At 42.0% G+C, this 18,611-nt stretch overlaps 1 protein-coding gene across 5 annotated transcripts in view; it reads left to right on the top strand.

The window, feature by feature from the left end:
• Nucleotides 1–6,513, top strand: part of PHF2 (PHD finger protein 2) — a 159,621-nt gene extending 153,108 nt beyond the window's left edge. For all 5 annotated transcript variants that reach the window (XM_065551174.1, XM_065551172.1, XM_005307158.5 and 2 more), the window contains 2 exons: nucleotides 90–351; nucleotides 4,376–6,513. In XM_065551174.1, coding sequence (XP_065407246.1) covers nucleotides 90–351; nucleotides 4,376–4,464 — 351 coding nt within the window. In that variant the 3' untranslated portion in view covers nucleotides 4,465–6,513. The remainder of the gene's footprint in view (nucleotides 1–89; nucleotides 352–4,375) is intronic.
• The last annotated feature ends 12,098 nt before the right edge of the window (nucleotides 6,514–18,611 follow it).

Below are 18,611 nucleotides of genomic sequence, written 5' to 3' on the forward strand. Positions count from 1 at the left end.
ATTCTTGACACGATACACAGTGTAACAATGTTAACAAATGCCACTAGTTGTCACAGTAGCTGAATGGGGATTCTGTGCTTTATTGAAAGGAGGAACAAAAAGGCAAGAAGAAGAAGAATACCAAAAAGAAGTTGTCCCCCAACAACACAAATAAACTCTCTCAGGAAGGCAGCTCTCCTGAACCCAAATTGGAGTCCCATGCCAGCAGCCTAGCAGATCATGAATACACTGCCGGAGCAAGCACGTTTGGGGTCGCCCAAGTAAACAGAGGCTCTCAACCTATGGCACCTGGAGTTTTCCTCACCCAGAGGAGACCCTCATCATCATCACAGAATAATGGAGCTGCCAAAGGTACTGTAAATGTTCACAGAGGAAATGGCAAAGATCCATTCAGTCATTTAGTCCATCTCCCTGACAGGGCAAGCTTGTTCCCTACCGTGTAGACCTGCATCCCTTCTCCATTGTGTACGTGTACTCTTTCAGTGGAGCTAGGCTTAGTTATACCAGTTGGGGATCTGGCTATGAGCACTGAGTTGGGTTAGCATTGTTGGCCTATGTGTTCCACTGTGTGTGGGTGTCTTAGGGGAAAACAATCCCTAATACTTGCCAAAGCGAACACTATAGGTTGTGTTCCCTGTTTTAAAGGAACTCATCTCTGTATCACAGTCCAGCTCCTCCAGTATCTAAAAAACTATTCACAACAGACCCTGTCACGTTTTCCTCTTCGCTTGTTCAGAAACTCTGTGGTTTTCCACTTTCTTCTATGTATTTCTTCTGCCATTGATTCAGTGGGGTCAGGATTTCAACCGTAAATTTTAGTACAGATAAAATTCCAATGCACCTATTCTGTACATGTATGTGCACAGAATATTTTAAGTCACAAAGTTGCCTTTCCTACATTGGAATGCTTCTTGAATTTCAACAGTGCAAATATTTAAACTACTTTTAGGAATTATTGTGCTTAAGGAAACAACATCAAAAACCCCATGCAAATCAAATTGTTTTTCAATATTTTTATTTACTCTGTGTAATTGGAACTTTATTTTTACACCGAGGAATAGCTTGAATCTTGTCTGAGTCAAATGTTTCTCCTCCTATCTTCTGCTATTCATCTCTGAGCCCACATGGAAGTTATAAGTACATAAGTCAAGAAAAAGGTGGAGGGACGTGAGTGAGTGTGTGTGTGTGTGTGTGTGTGTGTGTGTGTGTGTGAGAGAGAGAGAGAGAGAGAGGTCAAATTCTATAATTATTTACAGTGGAAGCTGAGCATTGAGCAATGATGCAATTTATGATAATTTAAGTGACTATATTTCCCATGGTTTTATAACTGTATGAATACAGTGGAGATGGTATGAGATTTCACATAGTCCTGTATGCTGTGTGCTTAATTTGAAAACATCTGTATCACTAAATGTGCTGTCAGTAACATTTTCTTAACAAGATATTATTTATTGCAAACTCTGGATCCAGAAAGCAAAGCCAATTAAAAGTCAGAAAGACACACGGGAATTTTTTTAATGCTTGTGACCATTGGCACAAACAGCAGCAAAATTAAACATTTCATTCAATTTACCTCTTAATGTGTTCATGTTCCGCCACAAGGTAATCTGTTGAAATGAACTGGGTTATATAGTGAAATCAGAAATAGCTCAGAATACAGCAGGCAAGGTCTCCAAGCCTGTCCAAGCTTTGTGCTAGGATGCAGAGCCCGGGGATCAGACAAGGACTTGTGATGGTTACTCCCTGACTGAGTGATGAATCAGTCTGCCAAATAAGCAAATGCTTTACCTTTCTGGGAAAGGAAAGTGAATGAACAGCTCTTTCTGACATCCCTGGGTGCCTGTTTAATAGAAGGGGGCTTTAGGATGCCTTTGTAAGCCGCGTGGTGGTTGGTAAAACAAGGCCTAGAAGGCTGAATTTAATGGGAATTTAAGGAGGCAGCAGTGTTAAGCCAGATCATCCAGCTTTGGACCATCACTGCTCTGCTGGGGATGTCCGAGAGAGCTCAATCCAGTCCAGTGCTGGAGAGAGAAAATATTTTTTAAAATATTTTTAAAACAGCAGCATGATTTCCCCTTCCCCTTTCTTTCTTCCCCCTATTAAACCACAAAGACACTTTTCACCTTCAGTTAAACTCAGTAAAAACAGAACACTCAGGGTCACTGCCTACGTTGAGGCCTCATCCAAAGCCACTAAAATCAATGGAAAGATTCCCATTTATTTTAATGGGCTGGAACAGCCCTTTCATGGAGAAATGTGTATAACTATATGCAAACGGACACAGCTATGCTCCCTTATTTGAGTGTGTATGTATGTTATATATGGAGCATGGTTCACATATCTCTGTGTGTGTGTGCGTGCGCATGCGCGCATCAAGGAACCGATCCAGATGACACACATACTATGAAAAGTAAAGATAAGTGATAACTGAGAATTTATGTCTGTTTACTAATGTACTTTTCTGACCAGAAAGTATACAGTTCTTGGCTAGACATGCAGCTAAGATCTTAGTTACACTTTCACTGTGGTTTCTTGAGGCAGCAGAAGACACGTGTCTAGAGAAAAAATATGCTGGCGGCATAAAAAACAGCACCTGCAACTTTATACATGAATAGGTTTTAACTGTAACTTCTAACACATGATTTCCATAACCTGACTTCTCGGTGTTGTTTACGTCTATAGCATTTTAAGTGTTCAGAATGCAGATTTGTTCACACTCTGTCAGAGCCGTTGTGAAACAGTATAGGATGATTACGTAGGAGAGCAATGTGTCAAGGATACATTTGTACCCACCAACTGCTCTCTCTCCCAGCTGGGTGAACACAAAGGGGACCAAGTTGCAGTAGTTTCACTGCTGAAATAGAACAAAGGGGGTGAGCAAATATTATGCTTATGTACATTTCTGAAAGGCAGCAGTAGGGTCTGGTGGATCACATGCTGGACTGGGAGTCAGGGGACGTGACTTGATCTGTCCTCAACTCTGCTTCTGGCTCATTGTGGATTTGAACAAGTCATAATTTATTTGTTCCTCACTTTTCCCATTTGGCAATGTGGGAAATGATATATTCCAGGTTCTGAAACTGTCCAGAAGAAAGGCACGACTATATCCATATTATCATTTATTTTTAGTAATGTATGGAAATACATGGAGATAGTTGAGCCTGATACTGCAGTCTTTGCACAGCTGAATCTCATTCACTTCAGTAAGAGTCTTGCCAGTGAAGTAAGATCAGAAGCTAGGCTCAGCCTAAGCCTGCCTGCCATTTTGCTAGTTCAGAATCAAGCTACCAGGGCAAAACTGGATGACATGGACACAGTATCTGCATTAGTGCATTTTTGTCTGATTGTACATGGATTAAAAAATCCGTTTTTGTGTCACTTTGTGTCATAGTCCATAGGGAAGTAAGTTACACAGAAGTGCAAGCAAAAAGCAGAAAACAAGTACGACAGTGTGGTGGGTCCTATGTAAAATCATGGACGAAGTTGCTATATTTCCTAGATGTGTCAAAGTGAATATGATGAATGTCACGATATGGCCACAGATGAAAAGGGAACAAGTTATACCAAAGCTGCCAGCTATTATAGAATTTAATCAAAACCTTGGTAAAACAGAATATATTTTTAAAGAATAAATACAATTAAAATGAACCTCAGTCTTTGAAACTGCACACTGTTTTTTTCTTTAAAGTGCACAGTTAAACAGTCTAATCTAGATGCATTTTTTTTTTAAACTTCTTTCTTGTGACTGCCTCCATTCCACCACACAAGGGTTTAGCACAGCGCTTGGAAACCATCTTAAATTCATTTAAACCTGGCAAGTGAGTTTGCACTAATCTTACAATCTGGCACTGAGTTTTAGATACTTGAACAATTGAAGAGAGCCCCCTATAGAATAAATATGTGCATGCTTTCAAACGTGTCTCTTGGGTACTTTGGTTCACGAACACAGTTAAACAGGGAATGGTACTTTAAGAATGAAACCGAGATAGTAAAAAAAATCCTGAATGAAACTTGATTAAAATCCATAGTAAGACAATCACCAGGAGTAAGACAATATAGTATAGGTTGCGATACACAGCACAGATTGCAATATATGGCAATGCTTGGTTTTCTTCAGAGCATTCTGATCTATGTGTTACATACACACACACACACACACACACACACACAGCATGTTAACTTTGAGAATGTGTGGTATACATATCCAAAATGTAATTACTTCAGGTGAAAATCAGACATCCGTGTGATTGCACCTGCTGACACCACCGCTGAAGTTAGTTCTTCTGTTTTTGTACCCAGTGAGCCTGCTTTGCTGTTTCTACATAGCTGTGACTGCTGTTACTTAACATGTTCATTTTTTTTTTTCAATTTTCAGGAAAACGTACAAAAAAGGGCATGGCTACTGCAAAACAGAGGCTTGGGAAGATTTTGAAAATCCATCGGAATGGGAAACTTCTCCTTTAATATTTTGAAAACTGGGACTTGATCAAAGCTCAGTAATTCCTGAGCTGACACTAACTCTTCAACTCTTGAAGGACTTCAGTAGTATTGTGCATCATCTTAGGGACAATACCAGTTAACTTTTTGCCACCACTTTAATAATTGTTTTTAACTTTCAGCAGTTAAAGTGTACAGAATACTGCTATAAATATTTTTTAATATAGATGTCCTTTCTCAAATTGCTGAGAGTGACTAGTTCGCAAAAAGTTAATGATAATCCAAGAAATTGAGGATCATTCCAGTTTTAGGAAAGTATCCCTTTAACTTGTTCATAAGTGGAAACCAGTTGTTTTAACAGAATGAACATCCATTTCAGTTACATTTCACTTAAGAAAAAACAAGTATTATCTTTAAAGAGGTATCTGGTCAAGGAGCAGGAAATTAAATTTAAAAATTCTGCATTTGTCTGACAAATAATATTCAAAGGTGGGGGACCTTAAGTTTGATTGCTGGAGACTTTTCCCATGCTATAGTGAATGCAGAAGGTAGTCTGCATAATGTGAAACTTCATTATCTCACCCTGATCATAATCTAGATGTGTTGGAGGAGTCATTACTGCACTTGAGCACTACTCCATCCCTCTCAGATAGCTGCGGGTTGGACAATACTGGGTGCACGAGGCAGCATTAGTTATGCACAGTGGGAGCTGGTTTACTGCTGGGTTCATAACTGGTTGGGAGTTTTAGCTCTATGCCTGAGGGCCAGGTTTTTTTTGCTAACTGACACACATGATGGTACAATAGCTCGTGTCAGTGTCGAAATCAAAGCACACAAAGATGTGTTACAGACCTTGCAGTCACTTTAACTGCAGTACATGAGGTCAAGCTCTGCTTCTTCATGTGCAGTTTTTGACGTTTATATCAAAGCACTTCTTATCAGATACACTTACTTTGGGAATGAGGGCTGCATGCATCCAGGTGTCAGATAGTGGGAAAGTTTAGCTTATTGACAATTTGACTGGATACTTTTTTGTCTTTTAACTCTTTTAGTGTTTGGTGTAGAGTGCATTATTTTACATTAAACTGCTTGTCTGCATATAAACACTTGAGGGGTTAAATTTGTTTCTCAGGCAATCCCGTATTTTAATTTTTAGATGTGTTTACTAAGGCATATTTTTCATAGAATGTAGCTTGTAAATAGCTTTTTAAATAACTTCTTTTTTATAAAAGTAAAGTATCTTTAGACATTTCTTTCTATAGACTACTTCATTAACATTTATACAAGTCATTGCTGAGTATTATCAGTTGTATTTTAGTTTGGTTTAAAAAGGGTTGGGTGGTGGTATTTTTTGTTTTGTTTTTGTTTCACTTTCTTTGGGGGGGTGGGGGTGGATTTGGGCGTTGCCTGGAAAACAAGTAAAACTTTGTGCAGCCTTATAAAATGTCTTATACAGAATCAAATAGTAGAAAATAATCTATTTAAGACACATTTTGAAGAATAATCTTCAACTTTAATACCAGCTCTTTGTTTTAATTCTTGTATTATGAGGGGATACAGTTATTTTACTAGCACCTTGTGAAGTGTTTCTGTGTTTTGTGATGATGTAATTTATTAATGTTTGTAGCTTTTTATATTTGTACATTTCTTATGAGCTTTGTTTATATACACATTACCTGGATGTGATGTCCATGGGAAAAAAAAAACAGCTACAGGAAACAACTGAGGCCTTATTAACTAACCTTTGTACTATTACAGTGGGACATAGATTCTGAATGGTAGGAGTCTGAGAAAGTTAGTTGAATAGGGCCCCAGATTTATGCAGAGCAGGGTTTTTAAGCTTCCCTAGTATACTGTTCTTGTTGAGCATTTATATACTATAACCCAGACATCATGCTGTTTTTTTATTATTATTTTCGCAACATGTACATTTCTAACAAAGTTTATTGTGGCTATCTATTACAGTGTTTTATTTACTGATTCATATCAAATGCTCTTGTATCAAGTCCATGAAATCTAAGTAAACTTAGATCAAAGTTTAAAAAAAAAGTAAAATATTTCAGGTTTTGTATAGAATCGCGTTTGGTTAATTTATTACATATTAATCATTAGGGGCCCAATGATGCGATGTTATACACATGCCACCTTACTGAAATCAACATGATAGAATGGGACAGATACTACAGAGCAGAACATGATTCTTTGTTTCATTCTGTTAAGCTATGGTGGCTCCTCATGGGTTAGAGAAGGCAGCCATGACTGGGGCGGAGATAGTCTGAGGACGGTTTAGAGTACTGTAGTGATGAAGAATTTCATAAGGTTGGGAATTCTGCTACCTACAGAAAGCCTCAATCATGCAGACTGCTCCACATAGATATCTCTCCTCTCCCATGTCTAGATGAAGCTATGTTGAAGTCAGTGAGGTTACATACAGGCACGGAGGCTCACCTGCGAGTTCTTATTGCAGGATTGGGATCTACATCTGCAAAATTGGGTTGAAAAATCTCCTGGCACTAGGCTTTCTCTCAGTACCCAGCCAAGTCTAGGAAGTGCTGACAGTTTGGAAATCGGGGGCTTATATTTTTCCTGAACCCATCCTTGCTTGAATACTAAAAATATCAAACGTATTTTCAGTCCAACGCTGGTATTAACAACCAGAGGCTAAGGTTAAAACATAATAAATAGAAACATTAAAAGGAAGACAGCTTGGGTGCTTTAACCTCCAGCACACAATGCACGAGATTTGTTTCCAGCAGAGAAATAACTCAACAGAGGATGAGGCAAGGCTGAAAGCAGTGACACAGCAAAGCGGGAAAGCCTTATTTTTCCAATAAGTTTATACCAGGTCTAACAACCCATCTCCTAGATTCAACTCATGCCGTTTTCTAGCCAGTCTTTCCTGAAGTAGTAATTGGAATCTGTCACTGAGCTCAGTATCATATCCTTTCCCTAGCTGCGTAATCTCCACCTACAGCTGCCAGCACTTCCCACCTCCCTCTTTTGCCTTCCCTAACTTGCACAAGCTGCTATGTCCAGGTCTTGTGGATTGGGTTAGGAAGCAAGAGTGGGAGAAGAGCTGGTTGCATCAGGTGTACAGACCAGGGGATGGAGGATGGTTTACAGTGGTAGGGAGGAGAGTGGGAATCTTGGATTAAGAAAATTCCCATTCTGCATTGCCTTTTTGCTCCCAGAAAGCCTCATTCACTTCCGTTAGTGGCTCCCTCTGGCAATATCTTAGATGTAATCACAGCCACAACATAATTCCTAAATGTTACAGATACAATGGAACAGAAAGATTCACATTGCCATAAATGAATTCATTGTTTTCGCAGTGTTACAGGCCCCATCTGCTGGAGGTGTCAGTGATGGGATTGAGTTTGGTGCATCTTCTCAATTAATACAGTTCATTTTTTTTAACAGCATGCAGGCAAAACAAAAAACCCTGCACCCTGACAAATCCAAAATGTGGCACCTCTCAAAAGATTAAACAACTAACCTACTTTACAATTAAAACAGTAAAGAAAATGATGCACAATTTATACAGGATTTTCACATATGGGCCAAGCGCATTTTCTAAGACTATGTGCCTGAAAAACTAATAAAGGAGCAAGGGCCCCTCCCTCTTCATCAGCGCCAGGTGCAGCTAGCACTGGGTTAAAAAATACAGAACACCAGTGGCTGAAAACAGAAGAGAAGGCAGTGCAGAAGAGAAGGGTGGCATCACGCATGTTACATAATGTGCTGCAAAAAGATACAGAAATAGTTCTGCACCATGACCTGGATTTTTGTCCTTGATTCATCAAGGTACTAAAGCACGTTTGACACGAAGCGTGTGAAGAGTTCCACTAAAGTCACCAGCACCACTCAAGCTGCGTTTATGTACTTCGATGAATCAGCCTCTAAATCAGCATGTGTTGACATACATTGCCCATTTGCTTCAATATGTGGTAGGATAATTTGGTGGCAGCCCTTGAAATTAATGTAACATTTTAAAAGATACAGATAGCCTCTGCTTCTTCAGAGTCAGAAACCTCAATTCCACTGAACGCCATAAAAATAGCTTTTTATTGGGGGAATGGGGGATGTATTAGTGAGTTTGTTTTGCTATAGTGCCTTCGTCACCTTCCTATTCATAGGTGTAAACTACACACAAATTCATCCCATTGACTTCAGTGGCACTACATCAGAGAGAAAGTTGGTCCCATGTGTTTTGATGTCAGGGTAGTATATTGTTTAACAGTACTTTTAACTTATACATTGGAAGAGCTGTCTCGCTTAAGTAAGTGTTGCACCAAAGTCTTCAAGCACTTCACTCACAGTGTAACAGCGACAGACCTTGGTCATCAGCGGGCGGGATCGAACCTGGGACCTCTGAAGCTAAATGCATGAGTTTACTGCATGAGCTAAAAGCCATATGGGCCTTAGAGCAAACTCATTAATCTCTCTCGCTCGCCAAGTGGTCTCGCTGCTAGTAGATGGGACAGACCACCCCACCCAGGAGGTGTGTAGGTTACAACAGCCCTTCTGGGCAGCACAATTAGTCCCAATTAACAGCTAGGGAAACTGAGCCTCAGTGGTGGTGTATGATTTTAGAGCACGTCCCTCTGAGAGCTGGTACTAGTCCCCCACACCTCCCTACTCTATTAGAGCTGAACCCTCCTTTCATGCCCAGTGAATTTTGATGAGCTGTGTCTCAATTGCTTTGGCCAGATACTTCCTCTATGTTCAGTGTTTGAGGCTAGTAATAAAGCAGAATATTTGCATCAAAGAATTAAATCATTGGACAACATGGCCTTTGGGCCCTCGGTCCCCCCACCATTTAAAGTTTTATAACTTTTGTTTAGTCTCTCTTCCAAAGTGTAAATGAAATTGTGCAAGCTATGCCTAGTGGAAATGGCTGTGGGAACAGTCCAAAGCTATGAAATGTGTGTGTAAATTTACCATTTCACACACATCTAATGCCATAGTTCAAGTTCAGAAAGCTGACTTTGTTCATGGGACAGATGCTTTTAAAGCAAGAGCTGCTGTAAGCCTGCATGTTTAGTGTTGTGTTAAACCAAGGAATGTAACTAGCCACTAGATGGCACCCTACTTCTTCATTAGAAGGACCATTTGACTCTTAGAGTGACCCATTTCATTTAGTGAACAAAACCCTGACATGATATTATTATTGTTTAACCTTTTCCAAAATAGGCAGGTGAACACAAAAAGGGTGGGGGGAGACATATCCCAAACTAGGAACAGTGTTCCAGCACCAGTGGTGCCAGTGTCCTTATAACAACTCTGGAATTAGTGCACTCAATGTCAATGTAAGAGACCCACAGCCACACACAGCCAGGTTCATTACAGGGACTTGAATCCAGGTCTCCTATCAGCCTGGTGAGTGCCCAAATCACTGAGCTACTATGTAGTTTGGGGCAGAGCTCTCACTCAGTCTCTCCAGTAGAAGCCACGACTTAACTGTTGGAGTAGGCACGTGACTCTAAGGGCATGTCTACACTTACTTCCAGAGCGATTGATCCAGCAGGGGTCAATTTATTGCATCCAGTGGAGACGTGATAAATCAACCGCCGAGCGTTCTCCCGTCGACTCCGGTACTCCACCAGAGTGAGATCCTCAGGCGGAGTTGACGGAGCATCAGCAGGTGACTTACCGCAGTGAAGACTGCAGATCTAAGTATGTTGACTTCAGGTACGTTATTCACGTAGCTGAAGTTGTGTAACTTAGATCGACCTCCCCCTTCTCCCCCCAAGTGTAGACCAGGCCTGAGTCTCCTAGCGTTTAGGAGACTGTCGTAACCACTGGCCTATAGAGTCATGCTCTCTCTGTTGTTAGCCCAATGAGTATTGAAGTCAACCGGAGAGATTGAGAGAGAGCCCCACCTAAGGCTAGAGTGCTCTCATGGATGCTTGGAGACCTGGGGGCAAATCCCTTCGCTCATCAGGCAGACTGGAATGCTCTAATTACTGGGAAGAGGGAGGGGTGTCACCAACAGCACCTGCTCCTTCATTATTAATGAAAAAAGATGGACCTTGCTTGGGTGCCTACATGCAGGAGAAGGTTCGTGGGTGCGAATTCCCAGCAGAGGGAGGTATTGCCATCCAGCCCAAAGTTAGGCACCTAACTGCCTTTAAAGGTGAGGTTTAAGCTACAGCTCTCTCCTCAGCATTTCCTGTTAGTGGGATTAGGCATCGCTCCACTCAGCGTGCTGGGGTTGTGACTCTCCCTGTGCCTTATATAGGGCACCTTGAGACCTGCCTGTGGCTTCCACAAGGGGGAAGCATGCCTAGCAGTAGGCATTGCAACAACTGAGCTGAAGTTCCCTTTGTGGATCTAGCCCTGGATGCTCATTTGAAGCTGAACTGAGCTGGAGCTCTCAAATACAACCAGGGTTTCTCAGAGAGAAGGAACTAGAGCTGAAAACACCTGAATTTTAGGGCTGTCCAGTTCCGCTCCAAATCTCTAGTTTCACATGAGATTACTGATACTTATTGACACCAGCTTGGCAGGAAATAGGGAAAGACAGCTTTTTTTTTTTTTTTTCTCCATATTGGGGCCTGGCAGAAACCAAGATGTCCAAAGGAATGTGACCATTTAGAAACAATGAAAACAATTAATTTTCAACTGGGGGAAAAGATTCAATTGGTTCTTTATATGGACTGATTCACTCATCCCTGTTTTTAATTCAAAAACCACTCCATGGGCTTGACACAGCTTACAATAAAGGAATGAGTGAGGAAAAAAATCAAGGGCCATGTGTATGCAGAAGGTCCTAGAGAAATGGAACCTCTACAACCAACAAAAACTCCATGGAAGCCATCAAAGGAGTTGATAAAATAAATCAACATGTGGCTGATTCAGCAAGAAATTTATTGCATAGTGCGAGGAAATGTAAAACCAAAATGATGATAGATTGGGAGAAATGACAAATGTGTTAATCCGTTTGACTAAAAGTATTCTATAACTTGGAACATGTGCGCATCTTAAGTCCAGGCAGGAATAACAAAAGGCTTATTGGCAAGTGTAAAGCCCATTCACAGAGAAGAGTTCCTAGGGAAAAATGCTAGACAAAACACTAGATACCAATGATATAGACCACCCATTATCACTGTGACCGTTCAACTAGGCTGTGATTCAGCCACATACTTCAGGCCATGTTAAACTATAAGCAGCTAAGACCATGGACTTCAATGGGACTACTCAGGGGCTTAAATTTAAGCACACGTTGAGCAAATTTAAGCACTAGCTCGAGGCCCTACTGCCTTGCAAGAAATTTCCACAGGAGGTTCATGCTAGTCTCATGGTAATACAGATCCTCACTCCAAGGGCACACAACCTAAACTTGTGACGAACAAAGGTTGCTAAAGCATTGCCAGATAACAGCCCCCTCCCTCCTGACTTCTCCCAACTTGGAGTACAAAGTACATGCCACAACTGTAATGAAGTCAAGAGTGAAGTATGTCAACTACGACCAGGGGTGAAAGTAATATTAAATTCTTACAGGTACAGGGGCTGGCTCCACCCCCGGAAGGGGCAGGGCCTCAAATGAAACGGGTGGGGCTGGGGGGGGGTCAACCTCCCCCAGCCAGCCCATCCATGCTGCCTGGTCCACGGGGCTCCAGTGGCGATTTAAAAGGGCCCGGGACTCCCGGCTACCTGCCCCTTTTGCCCCCCCGCCCCGTCAGCAGCCTGGGGGAGGCAAAAGGGGCAATGACGTTAAAGCGCTGCAGCCAGTGCTTTAATGTGGGCTGCATACAGGCCGGTACTGGCTTCTTACCAGTATGCCGTACCGGCCCACTTTCACCCCTGCCTACGACACACTGGATCTGGCCCATCTTCATGTGCCATGGAACAGCAACAAGTACTAGCCTTACTTACCACGCACCTCCTGGCAGTAGACTATACCACAGAAGCCAATATTTCTCTCTGAGAAGAACCAGATGGAGAAACTACTACTGCATAAGGCAAAAATGGCTACATCTGAAGTTGGGTGTGTGCACTTCCCTTTACTATTCTGTGTCACATGGCAGCATTGTCTAAAACCAACCTCTTACTGGTGTTCCTAACTCTTGTGGCCAAGCCTGGTCAAAAGTTAAGTCCCACACTTGCTCCTTGTGGTTTCTAGGGGTGAATCCCTTTATTTTTTTGATGCAGTATCCTTCGCCATGGCCCCTTGGGCCACTAAGTATGCAAGGAACAGCTCTTGTTCTAACTAACATTATAAGAGATGCACAGAATTTGTCTGTGCTTTTCACCAGCATACATAAATTGGACTATGACACAGCAGCCAGCTGAAGTACTAGGGTCTCAGCATGGTACAGCAGGCTTTAATTGTGACTTAATTAGAATAGGAGTAAATGAGCACATGCCTGTACCTTGGCACAATGTGCGAAAGAGAACGCATCGCCCCAAGCCAGGGCATGGTTAGAACACCTTGGCTGGGTTTCCTTTCAGAAATTCACATAAGAATGAGCCCAAAGGGGGCCTCCCTGGGCTGCAGGCATGTGCAGAATGTACAGGAGGGTTCTCTTGGCTCTACAGAGATAGATTGGATTTATTTTTACAAACATTACGGGTTAGCTTCATTTATGTGCTGCCAGCAGGCTTGGCATAGGATCTGAGCATTACTTCAAGACTTATTTGCTTACTTAGATTAGTCTAAATGAGCGATCTTCATCTTCTCCAGGGAATCCTATTTTACGGTCTCCTAGTCAATAGAAGTGACTATTCTATACTGAACGCTACAATGTTTCCCCCCACATTCACTGTAGCCACGAGTCATTGCAACTGAGTGTTGGAAGCTGTTCATTCGGAGGCCTGGTGCACACTGAAAACTGACAGTAGCTTAATGACGTCTCTCAGGGCTGTGAAAAATGCACAACTCCTACGAGACGTAGCTATGCCGACCTAGCCCCCGTGTAGATAGTGCTAGGTTGACAGAAGTATTCTGTCAACCAAGCAGGGCCGGCTCCAGGCACCAGCGAAGGAAGCAGGTGCCTGGGCGTCCAATAGAAAGGGGCAGCACTCCGTCCTTTATTGGGGTGGCACGTCCGGGTCTTCGGCTGCAGCTCAAGCGGCCCGCTTTAGTCTTCGGTGGCAATTCGGCAGCTGGTCCTTCACTCCGTCTCTTCCTCTTCAGGGGCACTTCAGCGGCAGCTCAATCGGGTTTTTCTTTTTTTCCTTTTTTTTTTTCTTTGCCAATTGGGGCGGCAAAAAAGCTGGAGCTGGCCCTGCAACCAAGCTACCACTGCTCAGGCAGATGGATTAACAACAGGAGCAGGGTTTTCAGGATGGATATACCCTGAGTTTCAAATGCTAGAAGCTGCAAAGTCCCAACTCTCATTTCTGCAAGATGCCTCCTGAATGATTGAGCGCCGTCAAATGAGGAAGTTAGGGCTCTGAGTACATCTCAGGACTGGGCCACTATTAAGTATTTTGGCCTCCGTTTTCAAAAATGACAAAGGCCCAATCCCAGACTTCAGTGAGTGCTTAAATACCTTTAAGGAGCTGGGCCTAAGCGATTTTGGGTGCTTCAAGGTGCCCATCTGAAGCCATATTAACTGATTTCCTGCAAGTGCAGAGCTTCTGCCCTCTGAAAATGAAGACCCTCTATGGTGGCTCAGATTGGGCACCCCAAAACCGAGACACCAAATTATTACTTTTGCCGCTTTTGAAAATTTAGACCTTTGCATTTTTGCTTAGTCACTGTACTACAGGTAGGAATGAATGAACCAATTGGAATAAAATAAGACCCCACATGAACCTTCAGTTAGATCTAGAAAGGAACCAGAATTGAAATTTCTCTGAGGTTTTAAAAAAGTTGAATCAACTCCCCTCCCCCCCCCCCATGTTATTTTTACTGGGCTATTCTGCACTTCAGGGTTTGGCCAAGATGCAAAGCTATGTTCTATCAGCATTTCCAGTCCAACTACAAACAGGAAGGATCAGAAATCTTACCAGTTTCACAGTCTTGTTCTGGAAAAATGTCACATAAGGAACTGATTTTTGGATGTGTATCTAAATCGAACCCTCTCAGTGCTTCCCCGTCACTTTTTATTGTGTAGGAGGCTTTCTAGATTTCACAGTTAGAATAAAAAAATGTCATTTACTGAAAAAAATTGACTAATGTACATACAGGCATTTTACTTCTGCCACATTTTTGTTCTAGGTTCAGGATTTAGGCTGCATTATTAGTAGATGAGAAAGATGGTCCAGTGCCATAGCCTAGGACTTGAGAGATCTTGGTTCAATTCCCTGCACTGCCACAATTCCTGTGTGACCTTGGGCAAGTCTATGCTGTGTTTTAAAACTCACAGCAGTGAGTCGCAGAGCCCAGGTCTACAGACTTGGTCTATGGTGCTATAACCAGCCGTGTGGACGTTGTGGCTTGGGCTCTGAAGGCTTCCATGCCTGTTTTTAGCACTGTAATATGAGCCTGAGTCTCTGGGGTTTAAAATGCAGTGTAGACATACCCTTTGCCTCTCTGTGCCTCAGTTCCCCGCCTATAAAACAAGGATAATAATACTTCCTTCAGTTGCAGGGGGGTTGTGAGGATAAATCCATTAAAGATTGTGACATGCTTTGAGATCTACGGATATAAGCGCTATATAAACGCTAAGTATTATTATTATAGATTTTAAAAAAACCTTTTTATTAAAGCAAATTTACAAGAAAACAGTAATATGCTTCTCTTGTGTACATGTAACCCACACACCTCCTGGGTGTGGTGTTCTGTCCCATCTAGTGGCACCGAGACCACTTAGAGAGAGAGATTAATGAGTTTGCGCTACAGCCTTAGCTAATAGGCAGTTGGCTTTTAGCTCATGTGGTAGAGGCTTTGCACTAACCTCCAGAGGTCCGAGGTTTGATCCTGCCTGCTGACGACCGGCGTCTGTCAGCGTTACACACACACTTGGTGTGAAAGCTCTTACTTTACCAAGACAGTCCATATTAATTTTTCATTCTGGCTAGGATATATATATATATATATATATATATAGGCAAAATATCAGTGAGACAACACATGACCTGGCAACACCTATTTGTTTCATTAGTTCACATTGCAAAATGTACCTGCTAATGGGTCAAACCTGCAAATGGACCAAAAGCAATTTACAAGCTGCGGCTCTGTAGCAGTGGGACAAAGACAGCAAGAGACCCTGCACATGGGAACGGCACATAGACCTCTGCAGAGGGGGACTTATCAGTGACATGGGGAAAGGGCCTAATCACATCAAGGAACCACTCAGCCACAAATCTAAGGGGGACGGGAGGCGCTCATAGGCTGCACCCACTACCCATACCCACCGGTAACTGGATACAGTTGAGTTTTTGCTGTGGCCCTCTTTCCGGTTAAGAGTTATAATTAATTCTCCCTCACTAACTCCCTTTTTTTCAGATGGCCAAAGCCTTTTTACTTGGGCTTTACTCACAGACTCAGTACAGGACCCACTATCAATTCACTTCCACACAGTTAGCTGCTGTTTCACCAGTGTGTCTCTGAAACATACCAAGTTGGTGCCACGCAAGCCATCTGTCATAAAACAGCCTGTTTGCTGTCACTATTTGCATAGCATTGTTGCTGATTCAGAAGTTACTACTACTATTTCCTTTGAAGAGCAGGGATTAGTGTGTAGTCAAAACAAACAAACAAACAAACAAACAAAAACCAACCCAACCACAACAACCCACCAACTGCTGTGGATTCTACACTAAAAACAGGAACCTGAAGGAATGTTCTCATCTTGCTAGATGGAGATTTGAGCCTGCAACACCCCTGGGTACTAAAGGTGATGCTGTCAAAGCTTGTAGGCCAGAATTTTGTCTGCTTTGGTTTGGTAGCATGTGCTTGTCATTTCGGGCCTCTCTCTTCAGCCCATATGCTCTGTTCTCTGAAGGCAGAACTCTTGTGCATGCACAAAACCTGCCCACATTTGAGGAAGCACAACACATGTGCTTGTGTATAAACCTGCCACCCTGGAGTTGTTATTGTAGGGTCCCTCAGCAGACTGGTCTGTTTACTTTATTTATAGGGCAACCCTAGTTTGGAAAAAAATTCATGGTGAGAATTTTTTTTTTAGTACAGTGAGTTAAATTTTGGACCTGTCAAACTTAATAAGTCCCCTTTAACAGGAGTTTCATACAAAATATAAGAACATATGTGCAGAAGTTCCTGAATAATGAGATGAGACTGCAGAGCTTCTCATTTTAAAAAGTTGTAAATTGTGTAGGTTCTGGATAATCTCGTTTGTGAATGATCATTTTAAATGTTTACAAATAGTTTCATTTAGGGGGAATTAATGAAGCAATCTTATCAGGTTGTAAAAAGCTAGAGCAGATATAGTGCTATATTGTCAGATGGCATCAGGAAGAGGCCAAGTATGACTCCCTCAAGAGATCCTTAGGGACCTGAGAATCAAGAAGGACTCCCACAAAAAGTGGAAACATGGATGAATTGCTAAGGCACAAAATGGGTTTCACCTAGCAAGGGACATAAGAGGCAATAGGAAGAGGTTCTTTAAATATATTTGGAGCAAGAGAATAAAACTGGACATGATTAGTCTTGACACAAGATGACTGAGGGAGACCTGATAGTCTTCAAATATGTTAAGGCTGTTAGAAAGAGGACGGTGATTAATTAGTTCTCTATGTCCACTGAAGAGAGGAGAAAAAGTAATGGGCTTAATCTGCAGCAAGGGAGATTTAGATTAGATATAAGGAAAAACTTTCTTACTCTAAGGGGAGCTCAATTCTGGAGTAGACTTCCAAGGGAGGCTGTGGAATTTAAGAACAGGTTGGACAAACACTTGTCAGGGATGGTCTAGGTATGCTTGGTCCTGCCTCAGTGCAGGAAGCTGGACTTGATCACCTCTTGAGGTCCCTTCCACACCTACATTTCTATGAACTGGTGTGGTTCCACTGAAGTCAATGGTGCTATATTGATTCACATCAGCTGAGAATTGGCCCATGCTGTGTGTGTGTACTAATGCTCTTGAGGAATTTACAGAGGTCGCTGAGGTTCACAGAAGTCCTGCCTTTACTGCACATCTGAAGCAATAACAGTCCTGAAATGATAATGCAGATCAGATGTCACACATTGCTCCATTCTGTTTCAAGAAAACAGGTACCTTCTTTGCATGATAGCTAAGATTCCAGTGTGATACTGGACAGAAAGAATTAAATGCAAGCTACTGACAATGATGACAATATACTTGGGCTCACAACAGAACACTTGCTATCTGTTTACCAATATTCAGAAAAGAAAAGCACTGGGTTCATTCCAGAAAAGCAGAGCATTACCTCTGGCAGTAGATATCTGTCATGGAGTCACCACAGAAGAAAGGGAGTGGAGCGTGTACTAGACTGTACAGTACTTATTTATAGAAACAAAGATTCACAGTCCTTCATCAGCAAAAATTCCCCTGGTCATTAGGAGTTTTGCCTGCTTAAGAACTACAGGACTTTGAAGATCTCAAGTGAAAAAGAATAAGCAACAAGAAATCCAATATCACAGAAGAAAAAGGACACACACAATTCTAAGTGATTGTACGAGCTACACAGAGAGGCCATCTTGTCTGCACAAGCTGTCCACATTCCCAGGAGTCTTCCCCCATCCCATACACACCATACATGCCTGTAGCCTGTCATGTGAGGGCTTTTCCCAACAGGGGAGTTATGGGATTTAGGACCTGATGAAGCAGGGTGCTGAGCACCTTCAAGTCTGTGGTATTCAGAATGTGCAGCATCGCTCAGGACATGCCCAGCACCTTGAAGGATTGGGCCCCGTACTGGCTCTCTCAATCATATGATATTAAAGCTATAATATCAGGCCAGAGACACAGGGAAAGAATAAAACAAAGTGACAGGTCAGTTAATGGAGATTATTCATCCATTTTTTCCCATTTTTGGCAGCACTTAAAGCATTGTGCAAATGTTAACTAATTCTCTTTTCTGATTGGAACTATAAATCTCTGTTGCATACTCTGTCTGTATAGTTCTCTTGAATAGAACTCCCAATAAAGTCAATATACAGTTTCTGTGTATATATAATTTTTATATATAACCATATATATATAAATATTGACAGAGAGAGAGAGAGGCAGGCAGGCACAGGTAGCACCTGATTTAGGGAAGGATGAGTTTCAAATTTCATAGTATACCACATGACCTTTTTA

This window comes from Chrysemys picta, chromosome 7 (assembly GCF_011386835.1).
Source record: "Chrysemys picta bellii isolate R12L10 chromosome 7, ASM1138683v2, whole genome shotgun sequence".
Lineage (NCBI taxonomy): Eukaryota > Metazoa > Chordata > Testudines > Emydidae > Chrysemys > Chrysemys picta.